The sequence below is a fragment of the Artemia sp. Qi Xiang Cuo genome, chromosome 8 (genome assembly GCF_049724085.1).
Source record: "Artemia sp. Qi Xiang Cuo chromosome 8, ASM4972408v1, whole genome shotgun sequence".
Taxonomy (NCBI): domain Eukaryota; kingdom Metazoa; phylum Arthropoda; class Branchiopoda; order Anostraca; family Artemiidae; genus Artemia; species Artemia sp. Qi Xiang Cuo.
Window position 1 is genome coordinate 67700635 of NC_142801.1, and position 21893 is coordinate 67722527.

Here is a 21893-nt window from a genome sequence, read left to right on the forward strand (position 1 = left end):
AAATGGGAAAAAAAACTTTGGTTTTCGCTAAAATAGGGCTCAAAAAGGGTCAAAAATTTCTCTTAAGATCAGCTCAAAACTTATAGCTTATTTAACTGTTAGGAGGTATGGAAATTGGTGAGAAAAAAACTTTTTTCATGATCAGTTTGGACTTAAAGCTTTAAATTCTTAGACCAAGAAGAACCTAGTGAACATAAAAAAAATGTTTGGGTGTCCCCCAAAAATAGAGCCCAGAAAAAGCCAAAAAGCTCTTTTTTCCAATTAGCTAAATTTATATCCTTAAGTCCTTAGGCTACGAGGAACCAAATGTAGAATAAAAACAAAGAAAAAAACAAGAATGGAGAATGTATTTGAGAAACCAAATGCAGAATAAAAAACAAAAAAAATAATGGTTCTCTTAAAAACGAGACCTGAAAAAGGACCAGAATTTTATTTTTCCTGAACGGCTTGAAACTTAAACTCACAAGTCCCTGAACCGACGGAACCCTAACGTACAAAAACAATTTTGGTTTTTAAACATAGGCCCCCAAAAAGAAGGCCGTAAAATTGGTCGATTATTTGGTGTAATTTTTTGGCTAAATTTTTCGCTTCCTGACCCCAAAGGCTTCAAACATTCTCTTGGGAGGGGGAAGTGTAATAGAAGGTCCTGAAATGGACCAAAAACCTTAAAAGGGCCAATCAAGTGTTCTTTAACGTCTTGAATTTAAAACCTTAAGTCCCTAGCCAAGTGAACCCTCACATTCAGAAAAATTATAGTTTGGATGTACGAGCCAACCACCAAAAAAATAACACTGGGTCACCTAAAAATTGGGCTCAATTTAGCGCCAACAAACTTTTTTATTGACCATATTGAAATTTAAGACTTTAACTCCTTGGGCGGAGTAGACCCTATTATACAAGAAAATTCGTTGTCTGAAGGAACCCCCCCCCCCCTTCAATGATATCAGTGCCCAAAAGAGTGCCAAAAAAATTTCGTCCGGTTGGCTTGAAAGTTTGAAGGATAGTTGTCGGAAGGATAGTTGAAGGATATTGGGCCAATTGAGGTCCAAAACGGGCCAGGCAACTTTTTTGTCCAGAGCAGACGTGGGAAACCGTTCATAAGTATTTCCCTACGGGCTTCATACTTACATATAGAAAGGGCCAATAGAACTTTTTTTCTAAGAGAAACATTAGGTCCTATCTATTTGTGATGTCATGAAATGTTTATCTGTGATGTCAGATGTCAGGACTTAGCGACAGAGGTCCTGGAGGTGTTGGAGATTAGAACCTGTAGTGGGAATAGTTCTTTACAAGTCCATACCACTTAGCAAGTGGTTTGGATATGTAGTAAAATTGGTATGTACCATCTTCCAGTTATCAAGTGGAATTAGAATTCAACTCTTAAATAGATACTCACTTCAGAGCGTTGTATGCGATAGAATGCTAAAAGTGGAATCAAAACTAAAAAAAAATAAATGCACAGTTTTCCCCTAGTGTCACTCTCCAACGCTAAATGAGTATAACAGCGAAGTAAGTGTGCTAACAGGGGAAAATAGAAAAAAAGGATTTCAGATCATGTCGTGTTTTTATGTAGTGCATTTTTTAAGATTTTTTTTATGCAATCAAATTGTATTTTTAGCTAAATTTTGCAATATAAAACTCGACTTGGTACCTTAGTCGGTGTAACGGGACAGGACAAACTGACTCCCGTAACTCCGCTCTCGAAAAGCGATTCTGCTGAACTTTCTCTCGATATTCTTGGAGAATTATGTAGAGACAGAGGTTCCGGAGTGGTTGGAGATGAGGATCTATAATAAGAATACTGTGAAGAACTTCGATGTAATTTCAGCTTACTAAGTCGAAATCGATTTATCTCTCTTGTATTCACAGACAAGTCTAAAGGGCTGTCCTCACTGGACAAACAGATTGACTCTTGCCTTCTTCTATATGGATGTAGATTATTTAAGCTACTTGAACGAAATTCCATGTTTAACTTTCAACCAATCTCTTGAAACTGGATGAAAGGTCTAGGGGATAAAATGATTAAAGCCAACCTTTTAATGTCGTAATTAAGAGCCAATAGGAAACTTCTTGCCTGATTTCGTGTTTATGTTGTAAACTTGGCAATAAGACTTAGAAACAAATATTATGAAATATAGTAAGGTGTGCCTTGTTAAAAATATGTTTATCTTAGTAACCGTCAGTTTTTTTTCATGCTAGTGGAAACAGGATATAAAGGTTTCCCAATTAAACTTGTAGACCAAATTGAAGCCAAAAAATAATTTTATTAAGTCCAATGATCGCCAAATACATGAAAAAAGAAAAGAAAATACGATTTTCATCAGATAGCAGCCTCAAATATTAGATACAAATTTTGGTATGCCCAACACAAAGTACAAAATACTTTTGGGGAAATGCACCCAATTTTTGCGTTTTGTCTTATCTACTAAAGCTGATCGTATAAATTCTAGAACCAACTTGTCTTTCATAAAAAATCATCTTATTAAGCGGCGAATACGCCTATTTAACAAGACTGGAAAGAGAGCATTTGAAAATGCCCATCGATCATTTTTTTTATTATTATTAAGCATTGAGAGATAGGCACCTGGGTGTCTTATAAGACTTATTTAAATCAATTATATTTACAGGTGATGAAAGGATACTATAAAAACAAGGAAGCAACTGCGAACATGATTGATGAGGAAGGCTGGCTTCACACTGGAGACATTGCGAAATATGACAGCGAAAGGAGGTTTTACATTGTTGATCGCCTCAAAGAGCTTATTAAGGTATAATTTCCAAGCCTCTTAGAAGTGGCGTTTATGACTTCTACGACAAATCAACTGTCAACAATAATGGAGATATTTTTAGTTATGCCACATCTTCATTTGCCATTTTTTGGTTCAGTTGCACGCTTTGACTAGGTTGGGTCAGTAATAAGCTTTTGTGGGTGCAGTCCGATTGGTTTGTCATTTCGACGTCAGATGGCCAACTTTGCCTGAAAAGGGAAAATAAAGACAGGGCTACAGAAACGAAACAATCCGTATATTGACGCTGATCTGTCGATTGGTGGGGATTCATATCGATGAGGGAAACTGAACATTACTTTAATTGAATGCAGTTGTTTTAATTCAATATCGCCATGAGTTAACCCTTTGATAGCTGAATTATGAAACTGTGATTAGAAAAATTCGGTTTTGCTTTTTACTAGTTTCTTAGGGGTCCATGACATAGGGGCAACTCAGGAAAATCATTTATTTCAAATATTCATTTAATATGGAATATGGATCTTATAAGGCACATCAGCTAAATAGTGATACAGTCATCTTATGCACTTAAGTGGTATGCTTTGAAACAATTCTTGTCTTTGGCTAAACAAAGGTGCACATTACATTTCAGACACTACAAACATGTGGGCGTGTTTTGCACAGTACTTGCATCTTTGTCTTTCGTTCACCATTTCAGGCCAGTTGGCCGTTTTGCCAAAGCAAACGCTGGAACTGGGGATGCTGTCACTCCCAGTTTTCTTTTGTGGTCTGGTAGTAACTGCAGACTCGCTTGGTGTCCTACCTTACCTTGTTAAAGGGATGACTGAACCTCTGAGAAGCCAGTCAGTAATATCCAAACAAAAGCGAACAAGGGATAGGGTCTTCTCAGCGTCAGAGTGAATATTGCGCCTATACAGTAACCAAGCATTGGCTACACTGACGTCAAGGAAGTAATAGATCAGACGCATGTACCACTTCTTCCCCTTGATGTCAGTACAATATAACTCAATCAACATGTTGCCCAAGTCCACCCTACCCATGAACTTGTTATACTCTTTGGCGACATGAGGTCTGGCTACATTGATTCAAACCTTCCCCTTTTTGTCCCACCGTTCGCATTGATCAAGTGGGTCAGGCCCAACATATGAAGAAATAAGATGGACCGGTTTATTGTTGTACCATTTTGTCACAAATATTCCAGAATGTTGCTCAACCCGCCAATCAAACGATCCTCTTCTGGAGCCTTTCAGCTTGTTCTCAGCTTCCAAGGGTGGAAGTTTCACTTTCCGCAATTTGTCTATTTTGACTGTTCCTACTGACTGGATTCCCATTCCCTGCTGTAAGAATTGTCAAAGAACGCTTTGAAGTTCTGGTTTTTTGGGAAATATTCTACTAGGCGGAGCACCGCAACTGCACCAACACCAAGGTCTGAACCGACAGTGGTTCCTTTACCACTGTAAATTTAAAAGTCATACACTATTCCTCTTGCTCCGGCTCTTGTAAATACTTTTATCCCCCACTTTTGTGGCTTGTATTTGATGTACTGCTTGAACCCAAGCCAGCCCTTGAACGGGACCATTTGTTCATCCACAGATTGTTGTTCTTTGTTTGGGACTTCTCTTATATTCTTCTGAAGCCCATTGTACAAAGGTTGAACCTTGAAGAGGGGGTCGTATTCCGGATTTCTCTTTTTGATTGCTTTGAAACTATCATTTGCGTTGAAGAACTGTCTTATTCTTTTGAAGCAGTCGCATGCCATAGTGTTAGCCACAGGATAATAACGTTTAGCCGCTTCCCAGTACATAGACATGTAGGGAAGTTTCACAATTCCCATAAGCAAAAGGATTCCATGGAATTGTTCCATTTCTTTGATAGTACATTTCAGCTCCAAGCCTTTCTCTTGCAGAGCATACCGATTCGTCTCTTCTACAAGGATGCTTATAATTTCAGAGTCAAAGAACTTTTGGAAGAATGCGATTGGAGTAACCAGAGACAAGTCGGGACTTGGCATTTGCCCTATCCAGTCCAAATCATTCTCTGGCACAGGGGTTTTCTTCCAGATTCGTCTCTTTTCAGCCGAAGGTTTAGGAACCACGTCTACTTTGGCTTCATGGTGGAGAATTTTGTAGACTTTAGGTGAGACTTTGCTCTACGACTGAGTGGCAGATCGTATTCATTGTCGCTGTCACCCCAACTACTATCGTGCTCGTCTTCAGCTGATTCGCAAAAAAGAGGGTTATTGTCATCTTCAGAATCCTTCAAATTCAGGTCAGAGATTGCCGTCCAGCTGTAAGACATAGGAAACAGCAGTGCTGAGGTCCACTCTTCTTAGTCGTCCTTCATGTCACCTCTTCAGTGCTTCCTGCAGACTTTTTTCACTCTTTGCTATTGCCTCATCGACTAATGAAGAGGCTGAGGGCTCCATAATCTCAATGGCTTTTCGGCTGCTGATAGTAGAGAGTAAACTGGCAAACTGGGCGGATGATGCATGGCCTTAGGTTTTTAAACAAATCCATTCATTTAAACTGATCTTTATATCTGCAAATTAGCTGTTTATAGGTCAACCAGGATCAATTATTATAACTTAGCTGTTTATAGGTCAACCAGGATCATTTATTATAAATTAGCTGTGTATAGGTCAACCAGGGTAAATTATTATAAATTAGCTGTTTATAGGTCAACCAGGATAAAAATTGCGTATGGTATTTTATAATTTCCCGGATTTCCTTTTTGCCGCTCCCGACAAAGATTCCGTTCCCAAAAAAGATGCTGCTGCTAAAAACAATTGCACCCTTCCATTCCGTAAGACATTATAGGATTATAATTCAACGGAATCAAAACCAAAATACTTGGCCGGCCCGAAAACTTAAGCCTCCAAAACTAAGTGGATAAGTAGATTTAATATTTGGAAGTAGAATAGTCCCAAAATAAGTACTCTACTACCAATATAAGTAGAAGTGGAAACACTGGCTACATTACTGAAATATATTCCTGTTGGATGAGAAAGCTCATAGAAAGTGGAAACACTTCTAAGATTTTCGATGCAACGTGTGTAAAATACACTGAACTTTTCAGCAGGTCGGTATAGTACTCCCTCCCCTAGAGCGGATGGGCCTTATAAGATACATACTTAAAAACTGTCCTTGCCTGTGGATGAATAAAAAGTTTTGAATAAAAATACAGATGGAACCGTCAGACACCAACAAATACCACAAGATTGTTTTTCCTTCACCAAGCAACATAAACTTCAATACTACCTGAGTCAGATTTATTTCATTCCACAAAATCCAGAAAATTTCACTATGTCAAATTCAGTACTGTGCGAACATTGTTAGATGACTCATAAAGGAGCAAAGTAATATACCATTTGATACGAGTAGCTCTTGTTCTTTTGTTTCTGGCTATGCAGATAATTTCTTGTTTCAACCTATCAGAAGGGAGCTATAGGCAAAAATCTTGATGTGCTTTATAAGAGCCACCAGCCCTCAAAGGGTTAAAAGATTGATATCATGGCCAATTTACGCGAGAAAATCTTATGACCAATAGAAATTATGAGATGTTTTAAAATATATTGACACATGTTAGAAGCATTATAGTTATTTAAGAAACACAATTTTTGGTCATACTAACACGCTTGGGGTAGAGCAACTCTCCTTTAAAAGCCTTCGGTGACAACCTTAATAGAATGTTAACCCATATATAATGTCTCAAAACCATATTAAAATTTACTAAATTTAGACACTTGGGTTTAGCGATGCACATTTTTTTTTAAATACCTATTGCAAAATGAGACATGTGTCATAGTGGTGGGTTTGTACCCACTTAATATCGTGTGTATAATTGTAAGGCTGCTCGGGAATACTCTTAAAGAGTTTAAAAATGTGCATGATAGCCCGTGTAATCAAAGTTGACTGAGTCTGAATACAAAATAAGGAAAGGCAAGACTTTTCGTAATGATGTTACCTGATCATAGGCAGCGCGCTAGCGCTGCCCAAGTAAAGAACGATGCGAGCACAATGTGTTTTTTCTCCACCCGGGCACTTCGTATCGAAGGAATTGTCGTAGGACCGTCGAAAAGGGCTCATTCGATTGGAAATGGGAGGGGCTAGTGCCCTTTTTAAAAGTCGAAAATGATTGGGGGGCAACTAGCCACCCCCCCACGGCCATTATTTCCCCAAACACCTCCAATCAAAATTTCGAGATAGCCATTTTCTTCAGCGTAGTTGATTTCTAGATATAAAATGTGTTTTTGCGGAGGATACTCCCCCAAAACCTTCAAGACAAGGGTTTTAAGTTATGCCCTGAGGGCATATAAGGTTTTTATATAAAGTGTTGTCGTAGAAACTTCAAAACAGGCTCATTCGATTGGAAATTCAAAAGGGCTAGTACCCTATTTTAATAGTCGAAAGTGATTGGAGGGCAACTATCCCCCCCCCCCCCACGACCGTCATTCCCCCAAATATATCCGATAAAAATTTGATTGGATATATTTGAGATAGCTATTTTGTTCAGCGTAGTTGATTTCCAGATATAAATTATGTGTATGAGGAGGACACTCCCCAACAACCCTCAGGGCAAGGGTGTTAAGCTATGCCCTGGGGGCATATAAGGTTTTTATACAAGGCGTCATTGTAGGAACTTCAAAACAGACTTATTCGATTGGAAATTCAAAGGGCTAGTAACATTTTTAATAGTCGAAAGTGATTAGAGGGCAACTAGCCCAACCCCCCCCCCCCCCTCGCCCATCATTCCCCTAAACACATCCAATCAAAATTTTGAGATGGTAATTTTGTTCAGCGTAGTTGATTTCCAAATAGAAAATGTTTTTGAGGAGGACAATCCCCCACAACCCTCAGGGCAAGGGTTTTAAGTTATGCCCTGGGGGCATATAAGGTTTTTATAGAATGCATTGTCGTAGAAACTTCAAAACAGGCTCATTCGATTGGAAATTCAAAGGGCTGGTACCCTTTTTAATAGTCGAAAGTGGTTGGAGGGCAACAAGCCCCCCCCCCCCACGCCCTTCATTCCCCCGAACACATCCAATCAAAATTTGGAGACAGCCATTTGGTTCAACGTAGTTTTAAGTTCTGGAAATTAGGTCTTTGAGGATGACAACCCCATCACAGCCCTCAAGACAAGGGTTGTAAGTTATGTCCTGAGGGCAAATTAGGTTTTTATACATCACGTTGTCGTAGAAACTTCAAAATGGACTCATTTGATTTTAAAATTGAAATGGCTAGTGCCCTTTTTAATAGTCAAAAGTGATTGGAAGGCAGGTAAAACCGCTTCCACGCCCACTATTTCCCCAAACACATCCAATCAAATTTTTGAGATAGCCATTTTGTTCCACGCAGTTAAAGTTCAGGAAATTATACCTTTGAGCAGGACACTCCCCCCACAGTCTTCAGAGCAAGGGTTAGTTTTTATTGAAATCTTTGTCGTAGAAACTTGAAAAAGGGCTCATTCGATTGGAACTTCAAAGGTCTAGTGCCCTTTTTAATAGTCGAAAGGGATTTGAGGGAAACTAGCCCCCTCTTTTTCCCACCTTTTCCCCAAACACATCCAATCAAAATTTTTAGATAGCCATTTTATTCAGTGTTTTGGATTTCCAGATAGAAATTATGTTTATGAGGAGGACACTCCCCCACAGCCCTCAGGGCAAGATTTGTAAGTTATGCCCTGGGGGCATATAAGGCTTTTGCTGAACGCGTCGTAGTAGAAACTTCAAAAATGACTCATTCGATTAGAAATTGAAATGGCTAGTGCCCTTTTTAATAGTCGAAAGTGATGGGAAGGCAGCGAACACCCCTTCCACGCCCACCATTTCCCAAAACATATCCGATCAAAACTTCTTGATAGCCATTTTGTTCCACGAAGTTTAAAGTTCAGGAAATTATACCTTTGAGCAGGACAATCTCCACATAGTCTTCAGGGCAAGGGTTATAAGTTATGCCCTGGGGGCATATAAGGTTTTTATTGAAATGGGCAACTAACCCCACTCTCACGCCCACCATTTCCCCAAACACATCCAATAAAAATTTGTAGATATCTATTTTGTTCAACTTAGTCGAAAGTTCTGGAAATTAGGTCTTTTAGGATAAAAACCTCATCAGAGCTTTCAGTGCACGGGTTTTAACTTGTGCCCTGGGGGCATATAAGGTTTATATAGAAAGCTGTTATAGAAAGAAATTTCAAAAGGGACTCATTTTATTGGAAATTGAAATTGCCATTTTTAATAGTCGAAAGTGAGTGGAGAGTTATTAACTCCCCTCTCACGCCCTCCATTTCCCCAAACACATTCAATCAAAGCTTAGGGATAGCCATTTTGTTCAACGTAGTTGAAAGTTCTAGAAATTATGTATTTAAGGATGACAAACCCCCGAGAGTCCCCAAGGCAAAGGTTGTAAGTTATGCCCAGGGGGCATATAAGGTTTTTAATGATAGAGTTGTCGTAAAAACTTCAAAAGGGGCTCATTCAATTGGAAACTTAGAGGGCTAGTGCTCTTGTTAATATTTGAGTGATTGGACGGTAAATAACCCCCCCTTCACGCCCACCATTCCTCCAAACACATCCAATCAACATTTTCAGATAGCTATTTTGTTCAACGTAGTAGAAAGTTCTGGAAATTAGGTCTGTGAGGATGACAATCCCCCCCACCCAGCCCACGGGGCGCGGGGTGTTAGTTATACCCTGGGGGCCTATAAGGTTTTTATTTAAATCGTTGTCGTAGAAACATAAAAAGGGATCATTTAATTAAAAATAAATAGGACTATGGCCTTTTTTGATAGTCGACAGTGACGGAAGAAGGACAATTGCCCCTTTTTCGGCTAGCGTTCTTCTCAACATGCTCACTAACTGTAACTATAGAATCATTTTGTGTAACATGGGTAAAAGATTTGGAGACTATGTTTTAGAGGATGACAATCACCCTCAGAGCTCTTAGTGTAAGAGTTGTAATTTATACCCTTGGGTCCTATAAGGTGTTTATAGGAGGTGTTGCCGTAGAAACTTGAAAAAGGCTCATTCGATTGGAATTCGAAAGGCCTAGTGCCCTTTTTAATTGTCGAAAGTAATTGGAAGGCTTGACATTTTTATAGTAAAGATCAATGTGGATATAATCCACATCGCAAAACCTGAACTCGCAAAACCTCTAAAAGTTCATTCATTTTGCTCATACTTTCATCTAGGATGCTTAAATCATCAGCATAATCTAAGCCCAGGAGACTTTTTCCTCCGCATTTGATTCCGTGGTCTCCCATTGCCTTTCCTGTGCTCCTTAAGACAAAGTCCATCAAAATAATCAGTATCAATGGGGATAGAACACAATCCTGCTTAACTCCTGATTTAATACAAAAACAGCTGCTAACCACATTTCCTACCTTAACCTCAGCAGTGTTATTCTCGTACATAGCATTAACCACTTTAATGTATTTGTCTGGTATACCATACAACGATAAAACCTTTACCAAAGCTCTTCTATCAACCAAATCGAATGCTTGCTCATAATCTATAAAACTGAGGACCAAAGGTCTTTGACAACTCAGGCACTTCTCAATTATTAACCTAAGAGTGAAAATTTGGTCGACACATCCTCTACCTTTTCTAAAACCGCACTGTTCTTCTCTTAAAACTTTGTCTGTGGCATCTCTCAGTCTAAAAAGCATCATATTACTAAGTAATTTGCTACCTACAGAAACCAGACTAATGCCTCGATAATTACCACACTCACTTTTATCACCTTTCTTATAAAGTGGCTTAATTAAGGTTTTCCTAAAATCATTACGTACTTCCCCTTTTTCAAAAATCATATTCATAATCTTCAGTAACTTATTTCTAACCTCAGAGCCACCATATTTAAGAAACTCATTTACCCCCCTATCAGCACCTGGAGCCTCATTTTTTTTAATCCTTATAGTACTGTCGCTAATTTTTCCTCACAAAACAATTCTTCATTGAGATCCAAGGTATCACAAACTTTTTCATTTTCCTCTATATCTTTTCTTGCAACTCTGTCTCGGTTTAACAAATTCTCAAAATGTTCTGCCCATCTCTATTTAATTCTTTTCTTGTCGCTAATTGTGGCCCCGTTCCTGTCTTTAACTGGGCCAAGTTCAGATTGACTATTCGCTCTAAATTTATTAACATGCCAGTACAATATCAAGGAGGCACACTTGTGCCTCTATAAAGAGGCGACCCACCACAATGTTAAGCGATTTCAGGTCCTAGAGGTCACAGAGAGACAGCGGTAATCGCATTTTGTCGCCCAAGCTCAAACTAAGAAACTCGCAAAATTTCATCCTCCTCCGACTTTATCTTCATGGGGTAAACTGGGCCGGAATTTTGGACCCTCCCACCACAGCCCCCCTTTAACGTTGTCCGATTGGGCTGAAATTTAGAGGTTAAGCTTTCCTAGGGCCCGGGAGCTTATCCTCGAAAGTTCAGCTTAATCCGATCACTCCTTCCCTGTTTTCAAAAAACCAAATATAGCCACTTAAAATTCATCATCATCATTTCTTTTTTTTCTTAGCCACGCCTACAGGCCAGAGGTGGCAACAGATCCAGGTGAATGAGGGCTCATTCAAAGCAGAATTTGACCTGTTAGGGCATTTTGATATTTTCAGACCGAAAATATTATCCCCCGACTTTACATTCACGAAAAACCTCATTTTCCTATATTAGCCGATGTTAATTTTTCCCACCACAACCCCCCTTTAACGTTGTCTGATCGGGCTGAAATTGAGAGGATAAGCTGTCCTGGGGTCTGGAAGCTTATCCTCGAAATTTCAGCTCAATCTGATCACTCCTTCCCTGTTTTCCAAAAACCACATATCAAGATTTTTGGGAATTTGCTTGCGTCGAAAATAGCTTCCATTTGCTAAACAACAATTACTATTGTGTTTGTATAGTCCAGCGATTGATGCTCCAGACTGTCAGGCGGAAAACCCGGGTTCGATTCACCATCAGAGCGACTTTTTTATATACTGAATTTAAACTTTAAAAAGAAACTCAGTTTCTTTTTTAAATTATTTGAAAAAAATTACGTTTTCAAAAGAGTTAAAAAGGCTGAGTTACAAGGTCGACCCTTAAAACGTACAGGGATTAGGAGGCACAGTTGGGGGGCTGTTAAAGAGGCTGAGTCACAAGTTTGAACCTTAAAACGTACAGGGATTAGGAGGCACCCTGTACGACGTGATTTGAGTATTCAGGAATTAAAAGCCTTAACACAAGAATGTTCAAGAGCGGGGGGTTCGGGGGGTGGCAGCCCCCCAACTTTAACTCCTGACTTGATCAGCTAACAGTTAGTCAAGCAATAATAAGTAATAAACTGTACAAAAACGTGCAGAAATTATTTAAAAAAACTGCGTTTTCTAAAGAGTTAAAGAGGCTGAGTTACAAGGTCGAACCTTAAAACGTACAGGGATTAGGAGGCACAGTTGGGGGGCTACCACCCCCAAACCCCCGCTTTCGCAGCCTTTAAATATAAAAAAAAAATTTCTTTAAACTGAAAGTAAGGAGTGACATTAAAACTTAAAACGAACAGAAATTATTCCGTATATGAAAGAGGCTGTGCCCTCCTCAACGCCTCGTTCTTTACGCTAAAGTTTTTATTGTTTAAAAAAAGAGTTGTGAGAAAGTCAAACTTTAGCGTAAAGAGCGAGGCGTTGAGGAGGGCACAGCCTCTTTCATATACGGAATAATTTCTGTTCGTTTTAAGTTTTAATGTCACTCCTTACTTTCAGTTTAAAGAATTTTTTTTTATATTTAAAGGCTGCGAAAGCGGGGGTTTGGGGGTGGTAGCCCCCAACTGTGCCTCCTAATCTCTGTACGTTTTAAGGTTCGACCTTGTAACTCAGCCTCTTTAACTCTTTAGAAAACGTAGTTTTTTTCAAATAATTTTACTATTATGGCGTCTAGCTACAAGCAAGAGAACCTCTTTCTCCAACCTAAGAATTATCCTCAGGGGATTTTTATTTGTTCCACGGCCAGCACTTCATAAGCCCAGGAGAACTGAACCCCTGGGCATGATTTTAATAGCCATCACTGGCTTCAGTTCATCTGATATCAACAGTGTACTTGTCTCACGCTGAGAGAATAGAGAGGATGGCAGTTACTGGACAGCGATTGGAAGATTAGTTCACTTATTGTAATTGCTATATAACTATATTTGGTGATTAAGGAGGACTAATAGAAAAAGGGCAGCCTTATAAGGTATTTTCGCTCACCCTAGGAAACGTAGTGAGAGCAGTAGCGTTCATGGATTCAGTGGATGTGATGGCCTATCCTCAGAGAAACTACTGAAAGTCTCCAGAATAGTTTTAGTAAGCAACACACAAATATAGGTTGAAAAAGCACAATTACTAGGGACTAGAAAAGCAGGACTAGGTATACTAGAAAATGAGGACTGGCAAAGCATCATAAAATTGTTCTAAACTCATTGAGGTTTAGTTGGAAGAGGATTAATCAGAGGCTTCAAAAATTGCAGGATAGAGGAGCAGTCGTCAATACCTTGGCTTCGATCAGAACCGTGCCTCTGCAATTCAGTAATACTGATCTGGCATCTCTTCACTTCTGAGATAATTACCAAGCACATTTGCTTAGCTGTTCGTTCGCCCAAAGGGAGAACCAGAAGGATAATTTATGCTCAATTACACTTTGTTCGTCCTGAGCTACCTAGTTTTGATGACCCTCCCTTTGAGAATAGCTTAGGGGACGGTTTCAGCCATTACCTCAGAACCGAGAAATGGTTAAATTCGACGTTTACGCGTGACAGCAACGTTATTCAATCTCCCAAGCATGGCATCACCACCTAGTAGCAAACTTGCTAGACTTATAATTTCTTGCCGTTACTTCAAAGTTTTTGTTTTTTCTAAGTTACTTAAATTATTTTAAAAATTTCAAATCAAATTATATATTACACATACGTTGCAATCAACCGCACTTCCTCATTATACACTTAAGACTCAGGAACAAGTAACTTTGAAGTAGAAAAATTATTTTTATTAGAACCAATTGATCCCAGAAAATATTGTATCTTGAATGCAATGTTTTTAGTACTTCTTGTCTCCTCCTTCCCCAGAAAATCCTCAGATACTCCTCTTTCCTTAGATTCTAAGTTGTACCACTATGGACTAGATAAGGAGGCTCCTCATTTCTCTACTTAGGATAAATCTCTAAAGTGCTTGGTCAAACAAATGATCGTTTTTATTGACAAGGATTCACTTGTGATATACTTTTCAGGTGAAAGGACTTCAAGTGGCCCCTAGTGAGCTCGAAGATCTATTAAGGTCACACCCAAAAGTTATGGACGTTGCAGTAATCGGTGTACCAGATGAAAGGGCGGGGGAAGCGCCAAGAGCTTACGTTGTGGTGAAGCCAGGTAATCTTATTAACCTATGTTTTTTTATTACTGTTGTTCAAAATGTCACAAATTCTAGCGGTTCATAAAAAGAACTACAAAGAGGCAAAATACAAATTATAGGTTAATGTAAATTTTCAAAGAATTAATTTTCAAAATTTCCCATTGAAATTTTCTTATCAATCCGCTGTTTACAAGCTATACATGCGTCCTGAAGCTCGGAAGACATGCGTTTCTTTTTGATTGGGTTGACAGGTTTCAAATCTATGGTAGTAAGTTGATGAAAATTGATGTGCAAAACAATTGCCCTGCTAGCCTTCTTTTTGGGGTAGTCTATCGGCAGGTGTCTTCCTCAAGATGTCCTTCTTGCTTGTCGACTAGCATCTCAATCAAGAGGTGCCATACTTCGAAGTTATAGTTAAAAAGGGCCTTTTTCAAAAGCTACCTCCTCCCTTCACCTTTACTACTTCTCTTTGGAACTTGGTCCTTTTTTCCTATTCCATCTTATTTCTGATTTCCTTCTATGCCTAGATGTCTATTAATGTAGTGAGTTTTAATAGCACAACAGTCTTCCAATTCTATTGAGTTTTTTCGTCTGATAAAGATCTGTATCTATTAATTCAAAATTTTATTTATTAAGGATACACAGGACAAAGTCAGGGTCATAGAATATCACTATGTGTTTTTTGTTTTATTCGGCTTGATTGGAGACTCCAAGCCCAGGTCGATTGCAGCTTTTTCAATAATTATATACTGGTCCCTGTCTTATATTTTTGATAGCTCACAGACCCTGTTCTTGTAAGAAGCATTTACTTCCACACCACTCGTCATATAGAGACCTATCGTCAAATAGGAGGCTGTATCCTTTGTAAATATTTTATAGAAGCTGTTTAAAATGTCAAATGGTTGCTGGAGGGTCAATTTGTTCGTTTCTTTCTGGGAGGACTTCCAGTTTGACCTCTGGGGTGATGGATGTCTATGGAGGGAGTTTTGCTATTGAAGAATGAAAGATCTTAAGCCGAACTGGCCAGCCATGACAAAAAAACCAACAGAAAAAAAAAAATCTCAATGAAAAAAAAACAACAAACGAGACTCCGGCCAGTGGTAAGAAAAGACGAAAAATGTAAAACAACGCGGATATTTCGCTTGTATCAGAACAAGGCGTCTTCAGCACAAGAGAAACACAAGAAGAACAAGATAAAAAACAAACAAAAACTAAAAACAATAAACCAGCACCAAAAAATATACAATTGGCGCAAACTAGTCCACGTAGGGAAAAGCAACTATGACTTACTTCAGGGACGGAGACGGGGGGGGGGGGGGCCTCCAGTCTTATGAATCATGGCCCCCCTTCTCCCATTGTGTCAACTTTTCCGCTACCTGTTTCGAAATTAGGAAAATGGTTGTCTGTGACATTGCGTCCTCTTTTGGGAACACAAAGATCATATTTCAAAAATTTGATTGATCTTACCAATAAATTAAGAAATTTCACATTGGAGGAGAGTTCAATTCTTTGTAATTTTGACGTTGTATTCATGTATTCAAATTGTGATTTTAAAATGTGTGAGGATATTTTAAAGAGTAAATTAGAAAAACATTTTGATTTAATACAACATATGACCTTAGCCAGTTTGAATGTTGAAGTTATTATGAAACTAGTTATCCTGATTAATGAATTCTCTTTTTATTTTGGTTTTAGAGGAGATTTTTATACGCAGGTTTTTGGGCTACCTATGGGGGCTTCTCTCGCTCCTTTATTGGCAAATCTTTTCATAGATTCTATTGAAACCTCCGCTATACGCAGTTGTAGAATCTCCCATTGCTTATGGGGCAGGATCATGGATGATGTAGTCTGCGTTTGGAAACATGGGTTGTATTCCTAAGACCTATTTTGTAAACATTTGAATAGTTTTGATAATAATATTAAATTTACAGTTGAGCTTGAGAAAATAACAAATTACCTTTTCTGGATGTTTTATTATTTAAAAGGGATCTCCACTTACTTTTCTCTATTTATAGAAAACCTACGGACAATGATAGGTATTTGAATTTGCATTCGTGCCATCCTGTGTCGGTGAAACGAGTGTTTGTGATTTCACTAGTAGATAGAGCTTTCAGAATTTGTTCCCAGGAATTTCTGGATTCGGAATTGTTATATTTGAGGGATATTTAGTTTTGTAATAATTACCCAATTAAGTTCATTGACAAAATAATTGAAAATAGACGTGTTAAACATGACAGTAGGGTTATTGGGGTTTCTCAGTCTTCAGATTTAAACGTATCTAAGTTTCATTTCGTGCCATATGTACCTGGTTTGGATAAGAAGCTTTCACGGATTTTGCGTAAATTTAACATCGATACATGTTTCCAATCTTTGAGGCCAATGGGTAGTTTCTTTAGTTCTGGAAAGTATTTAACCCGGGGAAATCTAGTAACAGAGGTGTATAAGATTCCGTGTTCTTGTGGGAAGTTCTATATTGGTAGGACTAACCAACAATTTATTGAAAGATTTATTGAACATCGAAATTCAATAGAAAAAACCCTAAAATTAACCAAGCCTCCGAAAACCTTTGTTTCAGCCTTAGCAGAGCATATTTGGTTTCAACCTGATCATTTTGTAAAATTTGATGAGGCCTTAGCTATTTATAATTATAGGGGTTGTACTCAATGGGCGAAAGAAGCCATAGAAATTAAAAAAATATATATTTGGAAAACATGGAAATTTGAATATTGACTTAATTTATGATAATCTTTTGAAAAGTGAATCAAAAGTCAGTAAGGAAATTAAGATCTTAAACAAAGACCAAGGGACTATTTTACCCACAACACCAAAACGATTTGCTTCAATAATAGCCAACAAGAGGATTATTTCGCAACAAAATAATTAACATAATCTTTTTTTATCTCAGTTGCTTTGGTGTTCTCACTGATGTAAATCTAATAGTTGTTTTTCCCTACGTGGATCAGTTTACGCCAATTGCATATTTTTCGGTGGTGGTTTCGTTTTATTTTTTTTAGTTTGGTTTTCTTCTTGTGTTTCTTTTGTGCTGAAGACGCCTTCTTTTGATACAGGCAAAATATCCGCGTTCTTTTACATTTTACGTCTTTTCTTTCCACTGGCCGCAGTCTCGTTTGTTGGTTTTTTTTTTTTTTTAATTGAGATTTTTCTCTCTGTTTGTTTTTTTGCTATTGAAGTGTATATGGTAGCATGATGGGTTTTGTGCCCGGGCTGGGATTGATGCAATTAGCGGGTCTTTTTTGGGCCCTATTCGGCTAGCTCTGGCTTCTGGAAAGGACAGCTGGTAAGGGTTGTTCCTACTTTTGTCAAGTATCCAGTAGAAGTTTATTCCTTTTTTACTATTCGAGGAACTTCTGCTTTTTGAAGGCAAGTTTGAATCTTTGTTGTTTTCATGCATCGTGCTGCAAGGTGGGTTGCTGTATTTTGTATAGTTTCCAGTCTTGTGAAAAGCTGTTTTAAGCAAGTTCCCATAGTTGATCAGGTCACACTCATTATTGGTTTCATGTACTGGGTATAGAGTTTAAGGACGGTTCTCTTCTTGTTGCTCTAATGTATAACCATATAATCTTTGCATAATTATTGTTTTTTGAAGCATGTTTGTATGATATAGTCGATAAATAATTTAGTAGGCCACGCTGCCTTTCTATTTAAAGAATTTAACAAATGAAAATATAGTGAAAATGGGTACAAATATTTTAAACAAAGCAGTGGACAAAAAAAAAAACAACAAACTTTGAATAATAAAGAAATCCGAATATTTCGGCTTCACGTCTGGAAGCCTTTATCAACGGAAAACAAAACGACAAAATGAATTAAGCTAAATTAAACAAAACACATAAAGAAAAGGAAAACAAAATATAATAAACAAAGCTGACATCTTAATAGCTTTGAGTACCACCATATTTCAGACTTGAAGTCGAAATTTTCGTATTTCTTTATTATTTAAAGTTTGTTTCCCTTTTGTTTGTTTTTTGTCCATTGCTTTGTTTAAAATACTATCTTTGTTTTCGCTATATTTCACTTGTTAAATTCTGTACATGGTCGATATGTGGTTTAAAACTAAGTTTACTATCTGGGATTAATCCAAGGCATTTGGTTGCATTATTAGCAAGAACTGTAGAGTTTCCTAACGTAATTTATTGTAGTTCTATCAGACTTGAGTACATCTTTTCATGCATATTCTTCAGAGCATGAATAAAGGTTTAATCTTGTTCCTTTTAACTTTTGAATTTTTTTTTTCGCACGAACTCAACTTGTAACTTGGCTCATTAGGACAATAAGACCTGCAAAAATACTCACGGAGGCTTGCTTTTTATTTCTTCATGATCACAGGGGTCTCACTGTGATATTGCAAGACCATGTGACCTGCGAATATACTCATGGGGGCTTTATTTTAATTTCTTCATAATCATAGGGGTGACCAGGGGTCTTACTGTGATATTGTTAACGATTGGTCATCAGCTAGAAAAGTTCTGAACCTAAGTTTGATTTAATATTTAATGTATGCCGACAAGAGATAGTAAACATTGCCAAAGCAAAAGACAAGAAAATAAAAAAGTTACAAGAAAACAAATAAAAAGTATAACACATTGCAAAACAGGGCAAACAGGGCAAGAACATTTGTAGTTATTAACTTAAAATAGAGGCAATTAGAAGTTAATTAAATAAAATAAAGTTAACAAAGATCAAAAGTTAAAACTCTTAAAAAACTAAAGGTAATTAGAAAATTAACTAAAATTGACCTTGAAAATCATTAAAATATACTTAGAAACAATTAAGTTAAATCATTAGCCTGAAAATTAGCTTAAAACCTAGTAGAAACACACCGTTGGTGATTCTTCAGAAGTTTCTACTTTTTACAGGCTATCTGTTTAACTTTGTAGAGGGAAAAATATAAATTTCAACTACTTCTAAGGAACGACACCCAATCAACTACGGAGATGATGCCGTGGCTAAATATTCTTTTCGATTATAATTAGGTATAATCCAATTTAATTATAATCTATACACTTAACTGGGAAGTGCTAGAATTAAAGGCAATGGTTGTAGCAAAGATTTAGAAATTTGAAAGCACAAAGTCAGCTAAGAAGCTTAGGGTAATAGAGAAGCTTGTAATAAAGGATCTAATCAATTACAGATCCTTAAATCGGAGTTTAGACATTCCCCACCCCCTTCCTTTTACTTTAGATAACAAAAATATTGATGACTATATAGGTATGGCAATTAAATTATTTTCATTAAAAATGTTTTGCCTAATATTGCTAGATACCTTGCGATATATCTAGGTCAAAATTCAAGTGCTATCCGAAGCTTAGTTTTTGCCTAAATCTAAATGGGAATATTTTACAATTTACTATTCAAATAATTTTTTTAATGTCTTCTTTTTTACTGGGGCCATTGGAACCCTGGACCCCTTCCCACGGCCATAGGAGACATCCCTTTGGAAAATGGTTTGTTCAAAAAACTACTACTACTACTAGTACTACTAACAACTCACCGCAGCACCAAGCCGCCTGAGGCCAACACAGCTACGCACACTCCTCCTCCATCCCAATCTATTCAAAGCCTCCCTTTTTACATCCGTCCATGAAGCACCCATTTCCTTTACCTCTTTCTTTATGACGTCCTCTCACCCCAGACGGGGACGACCTGCTTTCCGTTTAGCCCTAGACGGTTGGCCGAAAAGAACAATCTTCGGCAATCTGTCATCCTTCATCCGCACAACGTGCCCTAGCCACCTCAACCTTTCTTTCATTATAGCCATAGAGAGTGGTATTGAACCACATTTTTCGTGGTATTTATAGGGTTGGCATTAAATGCCAACCCTATAAATCACTTTTAAAATTCTTATAATTTTGTAATTCACCTTGCGAATTTTCTGAATATGACAAAACAAGTAATCGGTTTTCTACGATGTGACTAGCATTGTTTGCCCGAAATAACTAGCCAAATAGTTTAAATATTCGGTATCCTTTTTTATTCGATTTTATGGAATCAGATCTTTTTTCATGTATATTTTTTTCATTTATATATAAAGGGATTTATAACATTGTGTCCAAAAGTTTCTTCGTGAATTTACGTGAATTACTGTACCAAGTTTTCCCTTTGTAATCTGTACTAATCTCCTACTTTTTGCTTAGGTTCAAATGTGTCGGAGAAATCACTGAGCATTTTTGTGGCAGAAAGAGCGGCACCTCATAAGCATCTACATGGTGGTGTCGTATTCCTTGGCAATATCCCGAAATCTGCCACTGGAAAGATTTTACGTCGAGAGCTCAAGGCAATCATTTAAAAGTTCATTTCAACTAATTACTTTTTAGTTGATTTTTTTATGGAAATATATAGCGGTTTTAAAACAAAACTTTGATTTCCTGTTAGTACCACGAAAAATAATTTCTTAGACCACACTGCTTTTCCATTTAAAAATTAAGAGAGAGAAAACGGGGTTAATTTAAATAAAGCAGTGGAACAAAACAAAAGATAAAAAACACAACAACAAAACTTTAAATAACAAAAAAAATTCAAATATTTCGACTCCACGTCCGGAAGCCTTTTTCAACGAACAAAAATACTCAAAGTAAAAAGAAACAGTTTTTTAAATTAACTCATCAGTCTTTTAAATTAAAAAACTGAATTTTTTTGCCAATCTGACTCTAAAGAGGAGAAATATCTATTGTACTGACGACATAGGTTTGTCGGTGATTAGTCAGACAATTACAGTTTTCGCAGTTCTAGAAGTGTTAAAATGTTAGTTAAATTGTGGGTGCATTTATTTGCTGTTGTATCTTTTTGTTCTTTTTTTGTGTGCTTGTAGTCATATTCTTTAGATGAGCTAACATAAAAAAAAATGTTTCTTTTCTTTCAATTATTTTTTTTTTCATTGGAAAGGCTCCCGGACGTGGAGTCGATGTGTTCGGATTTTTTTGTCATTTAAAGTTTTGTTATTGTGTTTTTTTCTTTTGTTTTGTTCCGCTGCTTTATTTAAATTAAAACCTTTCTCTCTCTCTTAGTTTCTCTCTCTCAAAAGTACCACGCTGTAACTTTCACTTCAATAGTTGGCTTTCAACATGGGTATTGACATTTATTTTTATTCAAATGTTGCGTTTTTAAGCATAATAGACAGCAAAAGCCAGTTAGAGGCGAAGGGACCACACCTCACGTCCCTCATCCTTTTCGAGGTTAGATCCAAAAGTCTTGAAAAAGCACTCGTAAAAACGAATTTGATGTATTTGTATATTGTATTTCGTAGATATTTACTTACCTAGATGAAAATGCTTCAAGAATTCATTTTGTTCAACTTGACAGGATTTAAAAAATATTCAAGCAAAAAACAGCGCGCCACGCCGCCGGTAGGATGTCGGCGGCGCGCCGCCGGCGCGATCAATGTTGACCGCAAACAGTAATGTTTACATCAGTCTTTCTCAAATCACAGCTTCAATTTACAATAGATTCGAGCCTATTCATGAGTTCAAAAATTCACAAGTCGCTGGCTGGAAACTGGTCTTCTTCGATTACTCATCAAGAGAAGTAGAAATCTGGCAGAAACGAAATGGCTATGGCGTTTCAGAACCCTTGCATAATCCGATTGGTTGAAGTATCTATTAGCTATGTATTCTTAACATAAATAATTATCAAAATTATTTGTTTTTTTCATCAAGCATTACCGCATATACAATTTCAAATACCATATCACAGAATTCGTCAGTCATCTGGGTAAAACTTTGAATATAACTTTCAACTTAGAAGCTTAATGTTTTAATGATTCTCTTG

At 37.4% G+C, this 21893-nt stretch overlaps 1 protein-coding gene across 2 annotated transcripts in view; it reads left to right on the forward strand.

The window, feature by feature from the left end:
- Positions 1-20490, forward strand: part of LOC148949733 (uncharacterized) — a 111836-nt gene extending 91346 nt beyond the window's left edge. For both annotated transcript variants that reach the window (XM_089093078.1, XM_089093079.1), the window contains exons 8-10: positions 2628-2768; positions 13987-14125; positions 20264-20490. In XM_089093078.1, coding sequence (XP_088949204.1) covers positions 2628-2768; positions 13987-14125; positions 20264-20415 — 432 coding nt within the window. In that variant the 3' untranslated portion in view covers positions 20416-20490. The remainder of the gene's footprint in view (positions 1-2627; positions 2769-13986; positions 14126-20263) is intronic.
- Positions 20491-21893: the final 1403 nt, after the last annotated feature.